At 46.3% G+C, this 18,684-nt stretch overlaps 1 protein-coding gene across 5 annotated transcripts in view; it reads left to right on the plus strand.

Annotated features, from left to right (window-relative positions):
• The window catches only part of Sema3e (semaphorin 3E), a 259,856-nt gene that overhangs the window by 172,996 nt on the left and 68,176 nt on the right, over positions 1-18,684 (plus strand). For all 5 annotated transcript variants that reach the window (XM_063237468.1, XM_063237463.1, XM_063237474.1 and 2 more), the window contains exons 6-13: positions 5,122-5,241; positions 6,282-6,424; positions 7,527-7,641; positions 7,996-8,065; positions 11,117-11,261; positions 13,289-13,511; positions 15,931-16,022; positions 18,111-18,152. In XM_063237468.1, coding sequence (XP_063093538.1) covers positions 5,122-5,241; positions 6,282-6,424; positions 7,527-7,641; positions 7,996-8,065; positions 11,117-11,261; positions 13,289-13,511; positions 15,931-16,022; positions 18,111-18,152 — 950 coding nt within the window. The remainder of the gene's footprint in view (positions 1-5,121; positions 5,242-6,281; positions 6,425-7,526; positions 7,642-7,995; positions 8,066-11,116; positions 11,262-13,288; positions 13,512-15,930; positions 16,023-18,110; positions 18,153-18,684) is intronic.

Consider the following 18,684-nt stretch of genomic DNA (forward strand, 5'->3'; position numbering starts at 1 on the left):
TCGGACGGAGCCCAGACTCCAGCAAGGCCACGGAACACACCCGGCGCTCCGCTTGCCTCTTTCCTGGTGCGGGAACCCAGCGCAGCCTTGCTCGCTCTCTAACGGCAGCATCACAAAAACAAAAATACAAATAAAAGCCCACAGCGGGGATGGGCGCCCCGAAAAGGCCGGGCTGCGAGCCTAGGTGACCCCTCGGGGTCAGTGTCGGCCTCCGACCCGAGGACAGTCAATCTCCCCTCGGGTCCATGCATGCACTCAGAGTGACTGCGAAATACCTCGTTCAGAGTACAGTGCGCGAAGCAATACCAGCAGCACTTTGATTGATTGGTTGATTGATTGGTCCTGCTGAGACAGTTCAGGCTGGCCTGCAGCCCACGCAGCGATCCTCCTGCCTCAGCCTCCTGAGTGCAGGGATGACAGGTGTGCGCCGCCAGGCCCGGGGAACAGCTCCGTTTTTAAGTGAAGCAGCAGATCCGGACGGGCGGGAGCCTTGTACTGTCCCACAAGGCAAACAGTGGTTCCCATTATTTGGGGCTGAAGAAGGGCTTCGGAAACGTAACTCGAATAGGCTCTGTCACCGGGGTAGGAAGGCTGTGCACAGCTTGCTGTGGACTTTTCCTGCGAAATAATTAGAATCGGAATCCCCACATGGTGACTAAAGTCCTGGTAGAAAGTCTGTGGCTGAGACTTCATTAGCGTCATAAAACAGGAAGGCAGCGCCGTCGGTGTAGTTAATTTAAATTAGCGTTACGCTGTAAACAGAGAATTGATGCAGAAAGCTATCTCTGTTTCATACTTTGCTTAGAGTTACTTAGACTGGAGGTAAGGGTTACATGGCTGACTTAGTTTCTCTCTCATGAGCAGTTTACATGCACAGCCTTTAAACCCAGCCCTCTGGGGCCGAAGCTAGTGAGGACAAACGTCAGAAAAAATACAATGCCTGGATTTATGATTTCAACTTATTAAATAGTACAATGTGGGCCGGGGATTTAGCTCAGCGGCATAAGCGCCTGCCTTACGAGCGTGCAGTCATGAGTTTGATCCCCAATACCAATTAAAAAACCAAAACCAAAAACAAACCACCAACCAAACAAAACACCATAATGTCCCTTAGAAATGAACATGTGAAGTCTCCCTTGTTGTGTGAACACTGGATAGCTTTCTTTTGGTATTCTCTCATTGAACCAATTCCGAAAATCATACTCTTAACCTGCGTGCTTTATATTATATTTCAGGGATTTCTAACAGCACACTCTGGATACATATGTGAATTCACTGCCAGGCTGCGGCTTTCCGCGCATTTCCAGAGCGTATTCTGAATTCCGGACCCCAGGCAGGGTGGCAGGCACTGGCTGGACGGGGCTGGGATGTGCCAGGCCGCTGGGCCCTCAGAAGCATGGTCTGTGTGGAGTGGGCAGCTGCCTGGCCTGCACAGGGAGGGAAGGGAGACCCAGGGTCCTGAGCAGAGGGGCTGCGGAGGTGCGGGAGCGCTCAGGCCGGGACAAACCCCTGGGTCTCACTGGTTCTATAGATACCAGGACCTGCTTGTAGCAAACGGTTCCCGTGTGCTCAAATCAAATAACTGGTTTTGACCTGGGCACTTGGTTTCCCTATATTTCCAATGCAGAATTAATTCCACGGTTGGTTTATCTGTATAGAGAAATTATTACTGAGCATCACAATGATAAAGCCAAAGTGTCCTGCCAGTTTTGGCTTACTTTTTAAAATGATAATCATACTTGGTGGCCTAAAATTAACAGAACATTGATTATCATCAGAAAACAGCACTCTAACAAGGAAAAACTATCTATGGCATAAAAGTCCCCCGTGTGGTAGCGCACACCTGCAATCCCAGCAGTCCCAGAAGAGGTTAGGCAGGAGGAGGGGTCCAGCCCAGGCAGTTTACTAACTTGGTGAGACCTTGTCACAAAATACATGGTAAAAAGGGACGGAATGCAGCTCAGCCGGCAGGGCCCGGGCTTAATGCCCCACATTTCACTCAATAAGTTGGTCAGTTGATCAAATAAAAATCAGGTTATATATTCAGAATATCAGAACAGATTAGACAGTAACTAAATCTATGACTTAGATAAAACATTAATTAAATATCATATCTGTGAACATTGAAATCCAAATACGTGGACAAATTTGCTCTTGTCACCAAACCCAAGAACATTTCATTTTTTATGTGAAACTATTTCCTTTTTTAATTCATGAAAATATGACTTCTGTAGATTTTTTTTTACAAAACAGAACACCAAAATATTGACTCACAAGTATCCCCCAATAATATGAAAACAGCTTTAGTTTTTATGACAATGCTGAATACATTCAGTCATTTAGCTGTGATCAAGTGTTACTTGCACCTAAAACTGGATTCTCATTACTATTTTTCATTAATGTATTGCCTTGCCTCCGGATTTTCTTAGGAAAGTGTTTTGTGAAGCATAAAGATTATCTGTCATCATGCAGGTTATTTTTCTTCACAATGATAAGATGTGGGAGAAGCTCTCTGCCTCCCGGGGAACCCGAATTTCCAACAGAAACACATTTGGTTCAGTTTACGGAGCTGATAGCATTAGCACCTGTCTGACTTCTTTGAAGTTTAAATCCTACACTTCATATGTGTTATTTGAGTTGTTCACAACCCATTTTCTTTTATCTGAGTGCAAAAAGGGAAATTGAGTAAAATTGGAAATGATTGCCCAAAGGACTGGACAGGTGTTTTCGGTGTCATATAGCTGCCCTCTAGTGGTCAGAAGGAATATTTGTAGTTAATTTTACAGCGGTAATACATTTCTAAACTAAATGTCTCATTGGACATGAAGGCAATAAAATTGGTATGTGGGATTATATAAATTATAATCCATCATAATAATAAAAGCTCTAAAATATTTTAGTAAATTAAGCTATTCCACACAAAACAATGCAAAACTCATATTTTTGAGAAATTTGTTCTTCAAATTATGCATTCAAGATTCAGCCTAGCCCACACAAGAAAAATAAATTATGTTTAGAGTACTTTTATAAGTGGAATTCGTGCCTGAAACAAAAAATGTTACACATCTGTAATAAAACAAAAATACTTTAGATAAATCCGCTGCCTGGTGTTTTAATAGTCATTTTTTCCGGGTCACCCTGTTTAGGTACAGAGCTGGATCCCATGCCTTTGCAGTCCAGCGGGGCTGCCTCTGCCCCAGGTGTCAGCAGTAGGTCCTGGAGAACCACTGAGCACATCTGTTCTGGAGTGTCCTTTCTCCATTTACAGAGAGTTTCTGGGAGAGGTAGCACTAGCTGTCTTTTGTATGTGTTGTGCTGATTAGCTTTTATTATTAAAGAAGCTTAGATAACAGATAGTTAGCTTAGATAACACTTCTGATACAACTTTTTTCCACCAAATTGTATTTCCTGAAGCCTAGATCTTGTATACTTCTATAGTTTAATTTACTTTAATACCGCTCACTTACATGAGTTGAGTGTATGTGAAGATCTTAAGCAGTGTATCTCTTCTTCAGTGTGTGATGTCCAGAATGCTGACACGTAGAAGGCTGGATGAGGGGCACAGTGCACACCTGTGCCACACCTGTGCCACGCCTCTTTCACACCTGCCTGCATCGTGCTTTGTGTGCCGTGGACCTTGACTCCCTGGGATTGAGAGATTTCCACATCTGCTTTTCTGTCTTTTTTGTCTCTCATGCAAAATTATAGTACAACAATGAATTCCTTTGTGGAAACCTAGATTTTATTCATTTATACCCTTGATTTTACACATCCGTAATAAGGATTTAGAATTGTTCATCTTTTTAAAATGAAATATAACTTGTTGTGATATTTCTAAAATATATTTCTTTAAATCTTGGAGTTCAATTTTTATTTTATCAGTTTATTTCTAAATCTCAAATAACCAAAGCAAGTATCACCTACAAAAAAGACAGCTAACCCAAGCTGAAAATAAATTTTGTTACACAATGCCGTTATGCATAACTCAGTTGACTGCTTTCCCCAAACTTTAAATCATGCAAGTACATTTAATCTTTTGAGTTCTTTAAAAGTTTTAAAGATCTTACCTTAGGGAAGAAACCTTCATAAAATTTTAAATAAGCTTTTTAAAAATCTAATAAATGGATTTAAGAAATTTGTGTTCTCAAATTCCATTTATAATTTGGTCAAGTGTTTACACACTAACATAGATAATCATAATTCCTAAATTATTATATAATTGAATGTGTTGAGTCGGCAATAACATTAATATTGAGGCACTTTAAACACCACGTGCATGTACAGACATCTTCCGGGTCACAGATCTTACAGCCTCGCCCTAAGCTTCCGGACCTCGCTCAGGCCATGACCCTTGCCCAGGGTGTCTGACCTCAGGGCTGGGCTGAAGGTGGGGTGCGCACAGCCACTCTGCACCCCGGATGGCGGTAATTCCTGCAGCACAGTGATTACATTTTGGGCCCGCTGGGGAAGCAGGACCCCAAGTCCCTGTGCCTGCTGGGTGTTGGCCTTGCTGGTGTTCAGGGTGTCCCGCTAGAGTTCCCAGTCATTAGAAAAGACGTTTCCCTGTTCCGCGGAGCTGGGTGCCCCTCTGCTTTGCAATCTCTACAGGTCGTCTGTACCCTGTGCCAGGCCTAAGTGTGAGTCTGCGAGGCCGGGCGGGGTGTGCACCCCGAGAGCAGGCGCAGCTGCAGTGGGGTCCCCGCGCCCGGATGGCCTTGCGGGGCGGTGCAGACACCGCATACTGACCCTGAGCCGTGGAGGCCTGGTCCACAGGGTGACCCACACTGGCCAGACTCGGGGTCCAGTGCTCGCTACCTGCCCTCCCGAGCGCTCTGCTCTTAGGGGCCTGATGGAGTAATTGGTCCTCTTCCTAGTTATGAAAGGAGAACCCGAGACTGGCTGAGAGGGACTGCCAGATGCCCGGCTCCCATCGTGGGCAGGCGGCCACTCGGGACTCAAGGCCTGGTTGTCACAGGAGCAGCCATGGCTCTGCAGCAGAGGTGCCAATGTCCTGGGGTCACCGATGTTAAAAAACCAGATATGATCCATGTGGGGGAGGGTCACATCCTGTCCTCTGGTGGGGACAGGCCTCAACTGGCTTTCTGGGGGTTTTCCCTGTAGGTGGCGAGCTCTTCGCGGGCCTCTATGGTGACTACTGGGGCCGTGATGCTGCCCTTACCCGCAGCCCTGGCCGCCTGGGCCATGTGCGCACTGAGCCCGACGATGAGCGCCTGCTAAGAGGTAGGTGGTGCCAGTCTCGGGCCTGGGCAGGAGGGGGAGGGAAGGGCATGGCCTGAGGCAGAAGCCTGGCCGCCCACACGGGGTGCTCCTGGTTCACGCGGATATCTGAGTGCTTTTCCGGGCCCTGCAAACCGAGCAAAAATCAGAGACCCGGTGTCAGTCAGTCACCTCCATGCGCAGGGCTTGACCGCAGAACCATCTGCCTGCGCAGCACAGCCTGGAATGAGGTTTCCAGTGAAGAGAACAAAACAAACGTAGGAAAAGTAAAACCCCGCGGTATCCCCTAAATTTTGCGTGGGGTCCTCAGTCCCTCAGTCGCTTTGATGGCATCGCGTGGCGTTGCACGTCAGAGACAAATCCCGCTCCGTACAGACAAACGTGACCGCAGAGTTCTCTGCAAGGAGTAATTCATTCTCCGGCACTTCGAAGGGTGAAAGCATCTTACGGGGAGCGTTTATGAAACTGAGCACCGCTTGTAAACCGCAGTCACTGCTGGAATAACTCCCAGCAGTGTGGGTCGGTGGTCGTTTACCCAAACACCGTGGACTAGACACGAAAACTTGCGTCCACCACTTCAAACTAGAAATTTGCCTCCATAAGCCAGTGTGATTTACACATTGAGAGTCACGCGATTTGCGTTGAGATTCACATGCAGTTTGCACATTTACTCACACCTAGTTTGCACACTAAAATTCTCATACGCAATTTGCGCGCGAAGGGCAGCAGTCTCCTGGGCCATCGAGCGTCGCCCGCGGTCTCAGCCCCACGTGGCCGCACCCGGACAGGCCAGGCGACGGCTTGGTCACCCACGCTGACCGCGCTAACCCGGGTCTCTCCCCGCTTTATTTTCTGGCTGAACTCCCTTTAGCGCCCATTTCCAGCCATCTGTCTGCTGGTCTGCACACAGGAGGTGATGCCTCCGGCTTCCCAGTGTTTGCCAAGAAAATGTCACATTTCTCCCCAAAATGAGGGCGTGGAGCTCGGCTGGAGGCGAGCTCACGCTCTGTGGCCTCCACTTGCCTCTCCCCTTCTCCCCACAGAGCCCAAGTTTGTGGGCGCCCACCTGGTGCCCGACAACGAGGACCGCGCGGACGACAAGGTCTACTTCTTCTTCAGCGAGCGGGCGCAGGAGGCTGAGCGTGGCGCGCAGGCCCTGTTCGCACGCGTGGGGCGGCTGTGCGTGGTGAGCGGGGCAGGGGGGTGAGGGGAGCCCTGCGGACTCCTCTGCAGCCTCCCAGGAGCCGCCAGGCCCCGGATGCTGCAGGCCCTGAGAAGCCTGTGCACAGCGCAAGCTTGGGCCCGAGGTCGCCTCCAGCTTCCAGACCAGGCTGCAACCAGTCCTTTTGCGCCTCGGTGAGAGCTGGAGCTCTAGTTTCTAAACGAAGGTGACCCACGTCTTTCCCTCCATCAATTCTCAGTTGAAATAATACACATCGCTGCGTTTGAACAACTTAGCTCGATTCTATAGAAAAACAGTCCATAGTGTGTTTTAAGCAAACAGGCTGCTTGACCGCAAGCAAACTGAAATGGCAGAAATGTGGGGAGGTGCTGGTGCGCGTGAAAGCCGCTTTGGCGTTTGGGAAGCCGCTGACAAGCACAAGAGATGCATCGTATATGTCCACGTACATTTCGTGTGCATGGTCTGTAGTGCAAATATATGGCATGGATATTTGCGTGGGTGTGTATATTTCATGCCTTCTTTATTAAAGGGCATAAGAAGAATGAATCCTTCCCGACTGCTGGGATAGGCAGATTGTTTCTCAACAAAATATCAATCAGGGCCCCGGACCGTGGTACACAGATGTAAGGGCAGCACTCTGGGAGGCTGAGGCAGGAGGAGCCCAAGTAGGAGCCCAGTTTAGTGAACAATTTAGTGACTTAAAGAGATGCCGTCACAAAAGTAAATGTAAACAAGAGTAGGAATGTGCTCCATGTGAAGGCTCTGGGTTCCGATCCCAGAAGCACACAATCACACACACATAAAAAAGATTATGGTGAAAGCCACCACTTTGGGACTGCTATGTTAATACGGGTTAATACCTAGAAAATATTAACACACAGGGCAAACGTGCACTAAGGAGCTACAAGGTCCCAATTTTAAAATGTTATTTTTTTTCTTCTTTTTAAGCCTAGGGCCTTCTACCTATTGTAGCGTTTGAGGGTGATGATACATTTCCCTGCCTAAACTTTAAAAAGCAGTGAGTTCCCGCAGGTTCAGGCCTCTGCACATCTGAGCTGCCTTGGCGAATGTGCGTGGGACCCACGGTCGCACCTTGTCCCCACAGAATGACGCGGGCGGGCAGAGGATCCTGGTGAACAAGTGGACCACCTTCCTGAAGGCCAGGCTGGTGTGCTCCGTGCCGGGCGTGAACGGGATCGACACATATTTCGATGACTTGGGTAACAATTATCAGATAACTGGGTTTTCCTCTCCCCGCCCGCCTCCCTGACGCTCACTGTCTCCAGCACAGGGCGGCTGTTTCTGACCTCTGACTAAGCTGGGGCAAACTTCCCTCCCTTTGCCTTGCCCTGTCTGTGGCCTGTTGGGGGCAGAGGAGTCGCAGGAGCAAAGCCTGCCCCTCTCCTAAGTTCAGCGCCTTGGTCCTCCCCGGGGCTCAGCCCAGGCACCCTCAGGGCAAAGCCACTTCCTTGGCTGCCGGGGGCTCCTGCCTGCTGGTTGCTTATGGAAACAGATGTCTTAAAGTCTACAGAGGGCTGGAACTATGCAGTGATGGCTCGGCCTTTGATTTTCAGAGGATGTTTTCTTGCTGCACACCAGAGATCAGAAGAACCCAGTGATATTCGGACTGTTTAACACTACCAGGTGAGAGATGTGGTCAATAGAAATGACATGACACAAAAATGATCTTAATGGTCCTGCTCACAGTGCACACAAATGTTTGCAGTGAAACCACACCCGCGGGTAAAAGGTGTTCTCCTCCCTCCAAGCGTCCCAGGCTGCGAGTCCTCCCCTTGTCTTCCCACCTCCTCTGCCCTGAGGTCCTTCTTTGCACTGTCCTGGCTGCCTCAGTGTGCTGATCCATCACAGTGGTGACATTTGAAGGTCATTTCGACTCTGGGGAGGAGCCAGAGGTCCCACGGTGCCAGCCCCTGAATAAGGTGGACCAGGACACAGTGTCTGGCTGAGCCCACCTTTCTGCTGGGTGGACCTCGGTGGCAGTGGTCACATGTCATAAAGACACTCACCAAAGAGGACTCCAGAGCTGCTGCAGAAGGCGGCAGAAGCAGTGGACGTGTTTGACACGAGGGGATGTGCTGAGGGGGATTAACCGCGGTGTGCCCTCGGTGGTGATTTTTAAATATACCATATGCTACTTTAGGAAAAAATGAAATTTCACAACAAAATAGTAAGCAAATAACAATAGTCAACGCACTCCGGGTCATTCTCTTCAGAGGACTCAGAGTACAGGACAGAGAAAAGCTCTCTTTTTCCTGCAGAAGGAACACCTGGTAACTCAGAGACACTAGGGACCATGCCACCTCCCCTCCCCGTCAGAGCCCCCCTCAACTGTGACTGTGCTTTCGTTTTCAAAGCCTCCATCTCGGGCCACATCCATGTCTGTAGCCGGCTCCCTATCCTAACCCCGCTCCTCTCTGAGACCCTGCAAGGAAACAGCCTTTCCCCACGGAGCTCCTGAGGCGGCGGCTCCGTGCTCCAGCCGTATTTACCAAGTGGACTCCCCACGCCGGGCCACTGCTTTCTCTCCGGCACCCACTGAGGTCGGCCTCCCAGGATGCACAGATTGGTACCCTGCTGTCACGAAGGCCTCCTCATCCCCGACTTCAGGGGGTTTGCTCTTATGCAGGGGCACAGGCTCTTCTCTCTCTCCATCTTCTAAGTCTAGAGCTCACATTTTGCACTTAAAGTCTGTTATTTTACATTTTTTTCTGTTTCACAGCCATGGAGGAATGGCGTTAGGTAAAATAGTATTTCACGTGTGTGAACATAGAAATTTAAAAAGACTACAGAATTGGCTTTGGCTGAAAGTTTACATTTACAGTTTCCTGGGTATCTCACCAAGTGCGGCAGATTGGGGTGCAATGAGAAAGGCCCCTCTGGGCCCCTCTGGGGTCCGTGGTGTGAGTGGTCCTGACTGCATGGTTTGCACAGCAGGCAGCCAGGAGTCTGTGGGCTGTCCTTGGGGTGCTTCCACTCACTTTTGTTTAGTTTTTCAGCAGGTGATTTCTATTTGCAAACAAAAACAAGTCCATAAGACAAGTATCTTATTTTCGTAGAGAGAGATCTTTTCTCCAACGGAGTAACGTGGAAATGCTTGGTCTTATTGATTATCCCTTGATACAAATTAAAAATAGTTAATGCACAGTAATAGTTCTGACAGTCATGGAAAATTCCTTATTTTTATGCTTAGTCTTCTGCCTCACACAAATGAATGATTTATATAAATAACGGCAATTCAGAGATTTTTACGTGATACATTTAAGCAACGGAATAATCAATGTAGTTTTTCTAAGAGTTAGCGTGTTCCATTTATCTGCTGTTCTCCTAAATGATGGCATATTGGATCTTTCTGAGAAATCAAAGACGAAACATGATTTTCTTCCCCAATTTCCATTTTGACTGCAATTTACCTACAAGTCTGAGGAAGAAAAGCTGCCAGCTGTTCTCTAACACAGCGGCTGGCATCACAGAACGGTGATCAAAGGCAGTTGTCACTTTCCCCAGAGACTGCCTGCTTCCCGATTCCCCGGGCAGGTCCAATTGCTTCAAGGCGTGTTCTACAGCGCGCGAAGCGATGTTCTCAGGCAGCAGCACAGCTGCTGTGCCACAGATGTCTCCAGGTAGGGGCGGTCCTGCTTCTACTCAGGACTTTACACTTGAAAAGCTCGCCCACGAATATTACTTTATCTTAATTCTCATAATACAGAGGCTTAGAAAATGTTTTAATTAATTTCAACTATGCCAAATTAAGAAATATGGTCAGATGTCTTAGTTGATCTTTTTTTTTTTTTTTACCAGTACTAGGGATCGAACTCATGACCACACGCTTGCAAGGCAGGCACTTATGCAGCTGAGCTAAATCCCCAGCCCCCTTAATTGATCTTTTAAGAACATATTTTTCAGAATCTGATTGCAAATGCACCCAATAAAACTTGCTGTAGTCAACTACTGTCTTTATCTTCTGCAAGTAGAAAATTGTATGTCATTTTAATTGATAGTAATTCAGAAGGGATGGAACCTGAGTTTTAGATGATTAAATGATTCTCTGTAGTTTACTGAAGTCACACAAGTTGTCTTTCCATGGTCACACTGTCTTCAGGGATCCGAAGGAGAGAATTCAGTGCTTAAGTGTGCAGGACTTACGAAACCTCAACCTATAAAATGGAACAAAGCCCTAAATTTTCATGAGACTTTAAACTGTTCTTCCCAACATGTATGCGGAGATAGCTGACAAAATTCAAATTGAATTGGTAGCAATAATAGCAGCATGATGATTAGAGGAATACAACATTGAGGAGAGAGTGACATTTTTAAAAATCCCAATACTTTAAAATGAGGAATTGAACTTTAGAATGAAGATTTTCTTACTATGAAGGATTGGTCTTCCTTAACTAAAAACATAAAAATGCAGCCTCAGGATTTAACAATAAAAGTTAAGTGGCCACCAATTTTATCATTTGAACAGTGTCACTTCTAAGTATAATAAATAGGAAATTAAAGAAATGGTAAGCTTTGGCTCTTCGATGCTTACAAATTTTGCGACAGGTATTATTTCTAGCTTATTTTAGCTCAGAGGAATCGCAGGCCTTCGCCCGAAGTACTCTAGCGTGCATGTTGGAGCGCTGGCCTCTGCCCTGTGGGCACTGCATCAGCAATGGCCTCCTCTCATTTCAGCACCATCTTCAGAGGACACGCCATCTGCGTCTACCACATGTCCAGCATCCGGGCGGCCTTCAACGGGCCGTACGCACACAGGGAGGGGCCCGAGTACCACTGGTCTCTCTACGAAGGAAAAGTCCCCTATCCCAGGCCTGGTTCTGTAAGTTTACTCTTCTAACGTGGTATTCTCCTGGGAAGTCCCCTATGGTGATATTTTCCTCCCTGTTTCACGTGGTTTAGTGCACTTTGCAATTCTGTATCTACAATGTGCTTAGGTAGTAAAGAAATACCCCGGCTCCTACCAAGTCATATGCTTGCTGTTCTAATGAATATAATCCATGATACATAATTTTTCCTGCATCCTGAAGTATATGTTGTAATTTCTACTTTTGACTAAGAAGCTGTAACTCAACGTTTGCTTTCAGGGAACTGTGAACACAGAAACAGCCAGTAAGATGGGTATCATGCGCTTTCCTCCGGCCTCTTGAGAAGAATTAGTGTCTCATGGAATTGCAAGGAAATGTCACGCAGAGTTTGTGTTTCCCCCAGCCTCTAAGTTCCCTAAGTCAGACTTTCCCCTCATTGTCATCTTGGCAGATCCAGAAGGAGCTTTCCGTCTGCCTCCGTAGGATACAGAGTACCTTGCTAAACATCTTTCCTGGGAATGAGAGAGGAAAGACATGTCCACAGCGAAGTGTAGAGAGTAAGGAATCCACCAGCCTCCCTGAGGGCTGGCTGGTGAGTCTCCCTAGCTTAAACCCCTGTGCTGTTCACTGTTCACATGTCCAGAAATGATGGCACTGTGATAGCTTGACACCACAGGTCCTGTGTGCACTCAGTCTGCAGAATTGCTGGATTTTTATGTTCCTTGTGAGTCAGTGGAGAACAACCACTTAACTTGTCAGGCAAGTCAGTGTCCAGGCTTTCAGAGCAGCTGGTAAAAGCTCATCACTACTCCCATTCCACAATTGCTTGCAAGCCAAGAAGAAACCATTTCTGCAGAGCCAAAATCCAAAGTGGAAACAAACCTTACCTCCATTAACAAGTGTAAGCCATTACCGTTACAATCGCTCTCTCCCGCTGACTTAAAAGTATTACTTCCAGTAAGACATAAAGTATATTTTATTTCTCTCAATTGATTGAAATTGTAATTGAGTGGAGAAAAACCACTCCTGTGGCTTTGCTGGAAGTGCCGCTGGGAACCACACGGTTTTGAAGAAGATTGAAGGGAGTGAGTGTTGCCGGGCTGCCTCCACCCGCCTCTGAAATGTTTCCAATTACGGGCAGTGAAGGGGCCAGCGGACAGGCCCCTGCCGAGCTGAGACACATGGCCTGATGCTTTTTAAAAAAGAAATCACTATAAATGCCCTCTTTGCACAATCTGATCACTAAACCCCTGTAATTCTAAAATAGAAAGGTTTTTATTTAATCAAAATGATCGTTGCAGTTGCTACTGGTGTGGAAGAAAATACCAGAAGCAAGGGAGAGCTAACAAGCATCGGTGGACACAGCCAGAGGTGCTGCAGGAAGGGACTTGGGGCGCCAGGGAGCAGTTGCAGTTAGGGTCAGCGGATCAGGAATTCAGACACGTCATAGCAAACGCTGCCGGCTTCCTCAGATTCCGGCATCCAGCCCATGCAGCTGTACTGCCGACGACACAGATTAGAGCACAGAGAGCCGTTTCTCTCCAGGGCTTACGGTGGTAACACTGGAGTAGGCTTCTGTGTTACGGAGCTACGATTGCCACCTGGAAATGTCGCTGGCCGTGCTGTCGCAGTCTTCGCAGGAAAGCTCTGGGGTGTTGTGAACCTTAACTGCAGGGAACTTAGCACAACACAGAGACTGCTCTCCCGAGTCACAGAGTCTTCACTTCCAAAATTTAATTCACCACATGAAAAGTTTTAGGAAACCGAGGAAACAGTTGAACATTTGCTTCCTTTACTGCTGGCACCTCCAAACTATCCTGGTATTAGGTATATTGCACTTTTCAAGATACTGAGTAATATTTTAATGCTGCCTCTTCCCGAGTCTGGCTTCCCTTGGTGACTTTGGGTCTGAAGGGCACTGAAGGGATGGTGGCTTCCACCTGTGTCTAAATGTACAGTTGGATAATTGAACCATGTCTATTCCCCTGATTCCCTTCGAGTAGTGGTTTACCCTCTGGATTTCTGATCACCTGTGTTTCAGTGTCCCAGCAAGGTGAACGGAGGGCGGTATGGGACCACCAAGGACTACCCCGATGACGCCGTTCGGTTTGCCAGAAGCCACCCACTCATGTACCAGCCCATCAAGCCCGCCCATAAAAAGCCAATATTGGTGAAGACAGATGGAAAATACAACCTGAAACAGATAGCAGTGGACCGAGTGGAAGCCCAGGATGGCCAATACGACGTCTTATTCATTGGGACAGGTACAGAGCCGAGGCAGTGCTAAGCCGCCTCGGTCACCCTGGAGAAGAATCTCCAGTGGCCTTTTTAAAAGCCCCCACACACACCTGTGGGTCTGTTAGGCTGAGCGCAGGGCCAGTCCAGAGTACGGACTGAAGTAAGCGTCCTCACGAGTGGCGGCAGTAGGAGGCGGCGCCCCTGTCCTGGGCTGGGTCCATTGCTGCCGCTGTCACTGGCAGCAGCAGCATCATGGTCTGCATCTGGCATCTACTGGTCAACTCAGGAAAGGACAGGGGTGGTTACGGCCCACAGTTCCTGACGCCTGGTTAGTGCTTTGTACAGTCGCATAAATGAAATGAACGCTGAGGCGTGTGGCCCTGGGCTCCGAGCTGGGCTCCCTGGTGGGGCGCTCCCATCAGACCCCAGCCCAGCACTGCCCCTGCCTGCTCGGGGACAGCTCACCGTCCCACAGAGAACCTGGGACACCTCTTCCCACACACAGCTCGTCACCCCAGAATCGGTGGTTGCCACGAGCAGGCGCCGTGTAATGCTGCACATTCGCTGCTCTCACTTTTAGGCAGAAAACTAGCGTTTGGGGGGGCGGCAGGTTCTGGGCAGGACTTGACTGCCCTGTAGTCCTTTCTGCAGTTACTCTGCTGCTTTCAAGCAATGGATTCTTTCTTACGCAGCATGATACCCGCTATGACAATTGGTCCTGAAAGAGTAAGGAGTAAGCATTCTCCTGGGGTCACTCTGGCACATCCCCAAACTGGAAAGCAGGGCCCGTGGGCCCCCAATAATGATTGGAAAATAAAAAGTAAAGATTTAAGCAAGGAAATATTAATCTTATTTCCAGAAATTAAAATGGTAGTGGTACATTTTACCTATTTATCGTAGAACTTTAATGTTAACAATGTGCTCTGTGTTGGAAGATATCAGACTTCTCCAAGAAACTTAAAATGACTTGGCTGTGAGCTCACACACAGCGGCTTCCAACAGAGTTAGAAAAGGGCTGAGGGCTCGTAGGTGAGACTCGTACTCGATAAGGTTTGTGGGATGTGTCATTTCTAAATGTCCTAGAGACCAGGGGGCTTACTAACATCCCCGTAAACGTGTTCTTGTCAGGTTGACCAAAGCTACTTGAGAAAATTCCAGAAAGATCAGTATATGTTTGTACTGTCAGATGCACCATACAGAGCTGAAAGTGACCGCTCCACCGAACAACAGCTTTCAGAACCTCAGAACCTATTTGATAAGTGTTTGATAAGTATATTGGAAAATCCCACAAGTAATGATCATTTCTCAGTGTTTATTAAATAAAGGCTATAAATATATATATATATATATAGCAAATTAATATTTGATTTATATTTTTTGCCTGATACATATGTGCTTGCTTTTTCAAAATTATGTTAATTTTGTTTCTTTTAGTTAGTGGAAAATACAAGTAATTATTATTAGTTTAATTATAATCTAGTTTTATTAAGTAAACCATAAATTAATTTTTCAAAATACTACTAAAAAACCATTGAACCCTTTAATCAATGCTTAAGTACTTTTTTTAGAATTATTATTTCTAGCAAGACATCAAAATATTTGTGAAGGTAAATTAATGTCATTAAATTTATCTTTGGAAGTATTGTGAATAGAGTATTGTGAATAATAAAAGTTAAATATGCCTTCAAAATATAAGTACAAACTTATAAAGTAATGGATAATCATAGAATCTAAATTATACAGGAGAACTCATACCCTTCCCTCAAGGGTGTAAACTTGGATTGTTTTACTTATTAAAGTGTGTTGGGCCGAGTATGCAGCTGGGCAGGAGAGCAGTTGCAGCACATGTGGCCCTGGGTTCAGTCCCTAGTGCTGCAGAATCAAACAGCAAACCAACAAAAGTAGTGTGCTTTGGTTGCCATAGTGCACGGCTCAGGATGTTCCTCAAGGTTATATGCAGAGTTTCTCCCTAAAAATGTGGCTTCAGTAAAAACTTATCTCGTATCATGTATCACAGGAACCGTAACATTCCCATCTGTCATACTGCATAATTCCCAAAGACATTTTGACTTCTGAGGTTATGCTCAAATTTTTGGACCAAATTATGTGAATGCAACTTTTCATGTTTTGGCCAGGTGTATAAATTAGTTTTTTACTGAAAATATGAATACTTAGTCATATGATTTTTTTGTGTTTTTTTGGTCTTTTTCGTTTTTATCGGTTCCAGGGATCGAACTCTCAGCTGCCTGCTTGCAAGGCTGGTGCTTATGCTGCTGAGCTAAATCCCCAGACCCCAGTCATATGATTGTGAACTGGCATTCTTTAACATATTATATGCACCTAGATCTCACGTTATTTATATTCATGGTCCTTACATAGATTTTAATTATTGGAAACCCAGATTGTGGTCTGGCTCTTCTTTATCTCCTCATTTAATTCTCCTAGATGCTGGAATTGTCCTGAAAGTCATCACGATTTACAACCAAGAAACAGAATCCATGGAAGAAGTAATTCTAGAAGAGCTTCAAATATTCAAGGTACTTTTAAAAAAAAAATAGCCCACATGGATGTACTGTAGATGACAGCTGAGAATTAAAGGGGAGATGTTCTATCCCAAGAGCTGGGCTGGGAATTCACACACTGGAAGGAAGGATGATTTAAAACCCTAATAACTCTTTCATGTTCGTTATGGACTTTTCAGTAGAAGAGGCCTGTGGTAGCCTGAGAATGATTTCAGTGCACAAACACTTACTATAAAAATAGCACTCATGCACCTGTGAATTCTGTAATTGTAAGTGCAAACGCACATGGTTCACAAAGGCAACATTTTCACATGTTGGATATTGTACAAGGACAACCACAAGAACAATCGTATCTAACATGCATTGACTACACAAAGGGTTTACTAAAGGGAAGTAGAAAACGAAGGACATACTAACAGGTAAAGCCAGTGTGAATCGATACGTGTGTGGTGCATTTCCTGTGACTGTCCACTTGGCCACCTCCTGTCTGTAGGAGGATGGTCTTAGGCTACCCAGACTCACCGGGGCTCCTGAGGGAACTGTGGGAACTGTAGATTTCTGATGGCCACATTTTCAACTGGTCAACATGTCGCCTTGTTTCATGTCTTCTTCTGTTTCAAGATATCATAAGGGACGTTTTGGACTAACTTTGAGCTCACTGTCAGCAGCTCTATGATTCTTGCCTTGATGGAACCCATGTGATGAAAACCTGTTCTTTATTAAGATGCACCACCACCTGTTTGAGTTTAGAAACGCTCAACAGCACCTCAGGCTGCTCTGCAAGGCCACTTTAATCAGCCAAGCACCAGCAAAGAGCTCTGGGTTTTGTGAGCTAAGAGTTCTTGCCAAAGACACTCAGTTGCAGGAACATCACCCAGATTTCAGCCGCCCAGGGCACTGGCTGCAGGGCACATGCATGCCCGTGCACAGATAAATTTTAACAGGAGGTGAATTTGCAAACATAGAATCCATACACTGTTAGGACTGGTCCCCTAGACAGAGATCCATGCAGTCTCTGTCTTGGGGATCTAATGCATCCACCCCAGAGCCTGGATTCCCCAGAGCTGCACCGAGATAGCAAGTTCCTATCACAGGCGGGGCAGCTGTGTGTTTTTGTGTGTTTCAATTGGGAGCCTCTGTGAAAGCTTTTATTTCCCATCAGTGGTCACAGCTCCCGTGTGAACAGCACCCACCACTCTGACTTTCGGCAACAGTGTTGCCTGAGTGAACAAATGAATGATGGAGAGCCAAGCCTGGTGGCACAGGCCTGCTATCCCAGCACTCTGGGAGGCGGAGGCAGGAGGATCACAAGTTTGAGCCCCAAGTTGGCACTTTGGGGGTTTAGTGAGACCATGTCTCAAAATAAAACTAAAAGCTAAAAAGGGGCTGGGCACACAGCTCAGGGAGAAGGCCTTGGGCTCTGCCTCGAATGCTGGGAAAAAGAAAAAAGGTATATGAATGCATAAAGAGTCCACTAGTTTACAATACACTTCTCGAAAACTTCAAAGGCTGTTCCCCTGAATAGATTCCACCTATCTGGTGCTTTTCCACCGGCAGCACTGATCTCACTTCCTTTTGGTCTTTACAGCTGCTGCTATTTTAACTAGCAGCGCTAAAATAACACTATGGTATGTTCTGTCCTTCCTCTGGTCACATCCACAAGAGTGACTTTCTCGCATGGTTCACACGCAGTGGCCACACCCACAGAAAAGTGTTTTGTCTAAACGCAGGTTAATATGTGAAGGTAAAGACGGTGATTTAACAGCAGTAACATCCATGCTGAGGCATGGCTGTTTTACTTCTCATGGCCCCTGAACTCTACAAGAAAGAACGTTTTGGCTTTATTATTTTATTATACCTGAGTTTCCAAAGTAATATTCAAACGCAAATACAAACCTCACCCTGTAGAGAGGAACGGTAATCTCGGTGGAGCACCTTGCACTTCGCTCCACTCTGTGAGACAAGAGGGTCTGAGTGAGTTTAATTTACCTGGAGTCACACACTGATTTACCAAAATGAAAACCAGGTAGTCTGCAATCTATTCAGGTAGACATCGTTACATGTTCTCTCTTTAAAAAGGAAACTTTCATGCTTACATTTCAGGATCCAGTTCCCATTGTTTCTATGGAGATTTCTTCAAAGAGAGTAAGTTGTATACATTTGCATGTGTATTCTATACGTAACCAAAGATATAGGAACATTAGCAGATATTTTTGTGTATGAACAAGTTATAGTTTTATTTTCTTTCTTATTTTATTGTGTTGATAAAACTCAAATGCCAGCCATTGTTTCCATGTTTAAAGTTTACAGTGCATGCTATTGGCTCCAGGTCCAGTTTTACGTTGCAGATCTTACATTTAGTGTCTTCTTTTCTATTTTTATGCCAAGAAAGGTTTTACTTCTAGAATCATAAGACACTGTTCTCCAGTTGTCTTTCACAATTTTTTAAAAAAATAATAGTAGTGACAATTCCTTAAGCGTGTGCAGTGGATCTCACCTCCCATGCACTTCACTGGATGAGTTTGGGGTAACCCCACCCCAAACAGTTATTGTAAGTGTCCTGCGCCCTGTTTGCTGGTAATGTCTCCTGTTATCCAGCGGCAGCGCGCGATCAGAGGCCCTGCGAGCCGTGCTTTCACTCGGTGAGCACCACGGTTCGCCTCGCCGCGTTCCGCGC

Source organism: Cavia porcellus, unplaced genomic scaffold, assembly GCF_034190915.1.
Source record: "Cavia porcellus strain 051 isolate PalLab524CR breed Dunkin Hartley unplaced genomic scaffold, mCavPor4.1 scaffold_2, whole genome shotgun sequence".
Taxonomy (NCBI): Eukaryota; Metazoa; Chordata; class Mammalia; order Rodentia; family Caviidae; genus Cavia; species Cavia porcellus.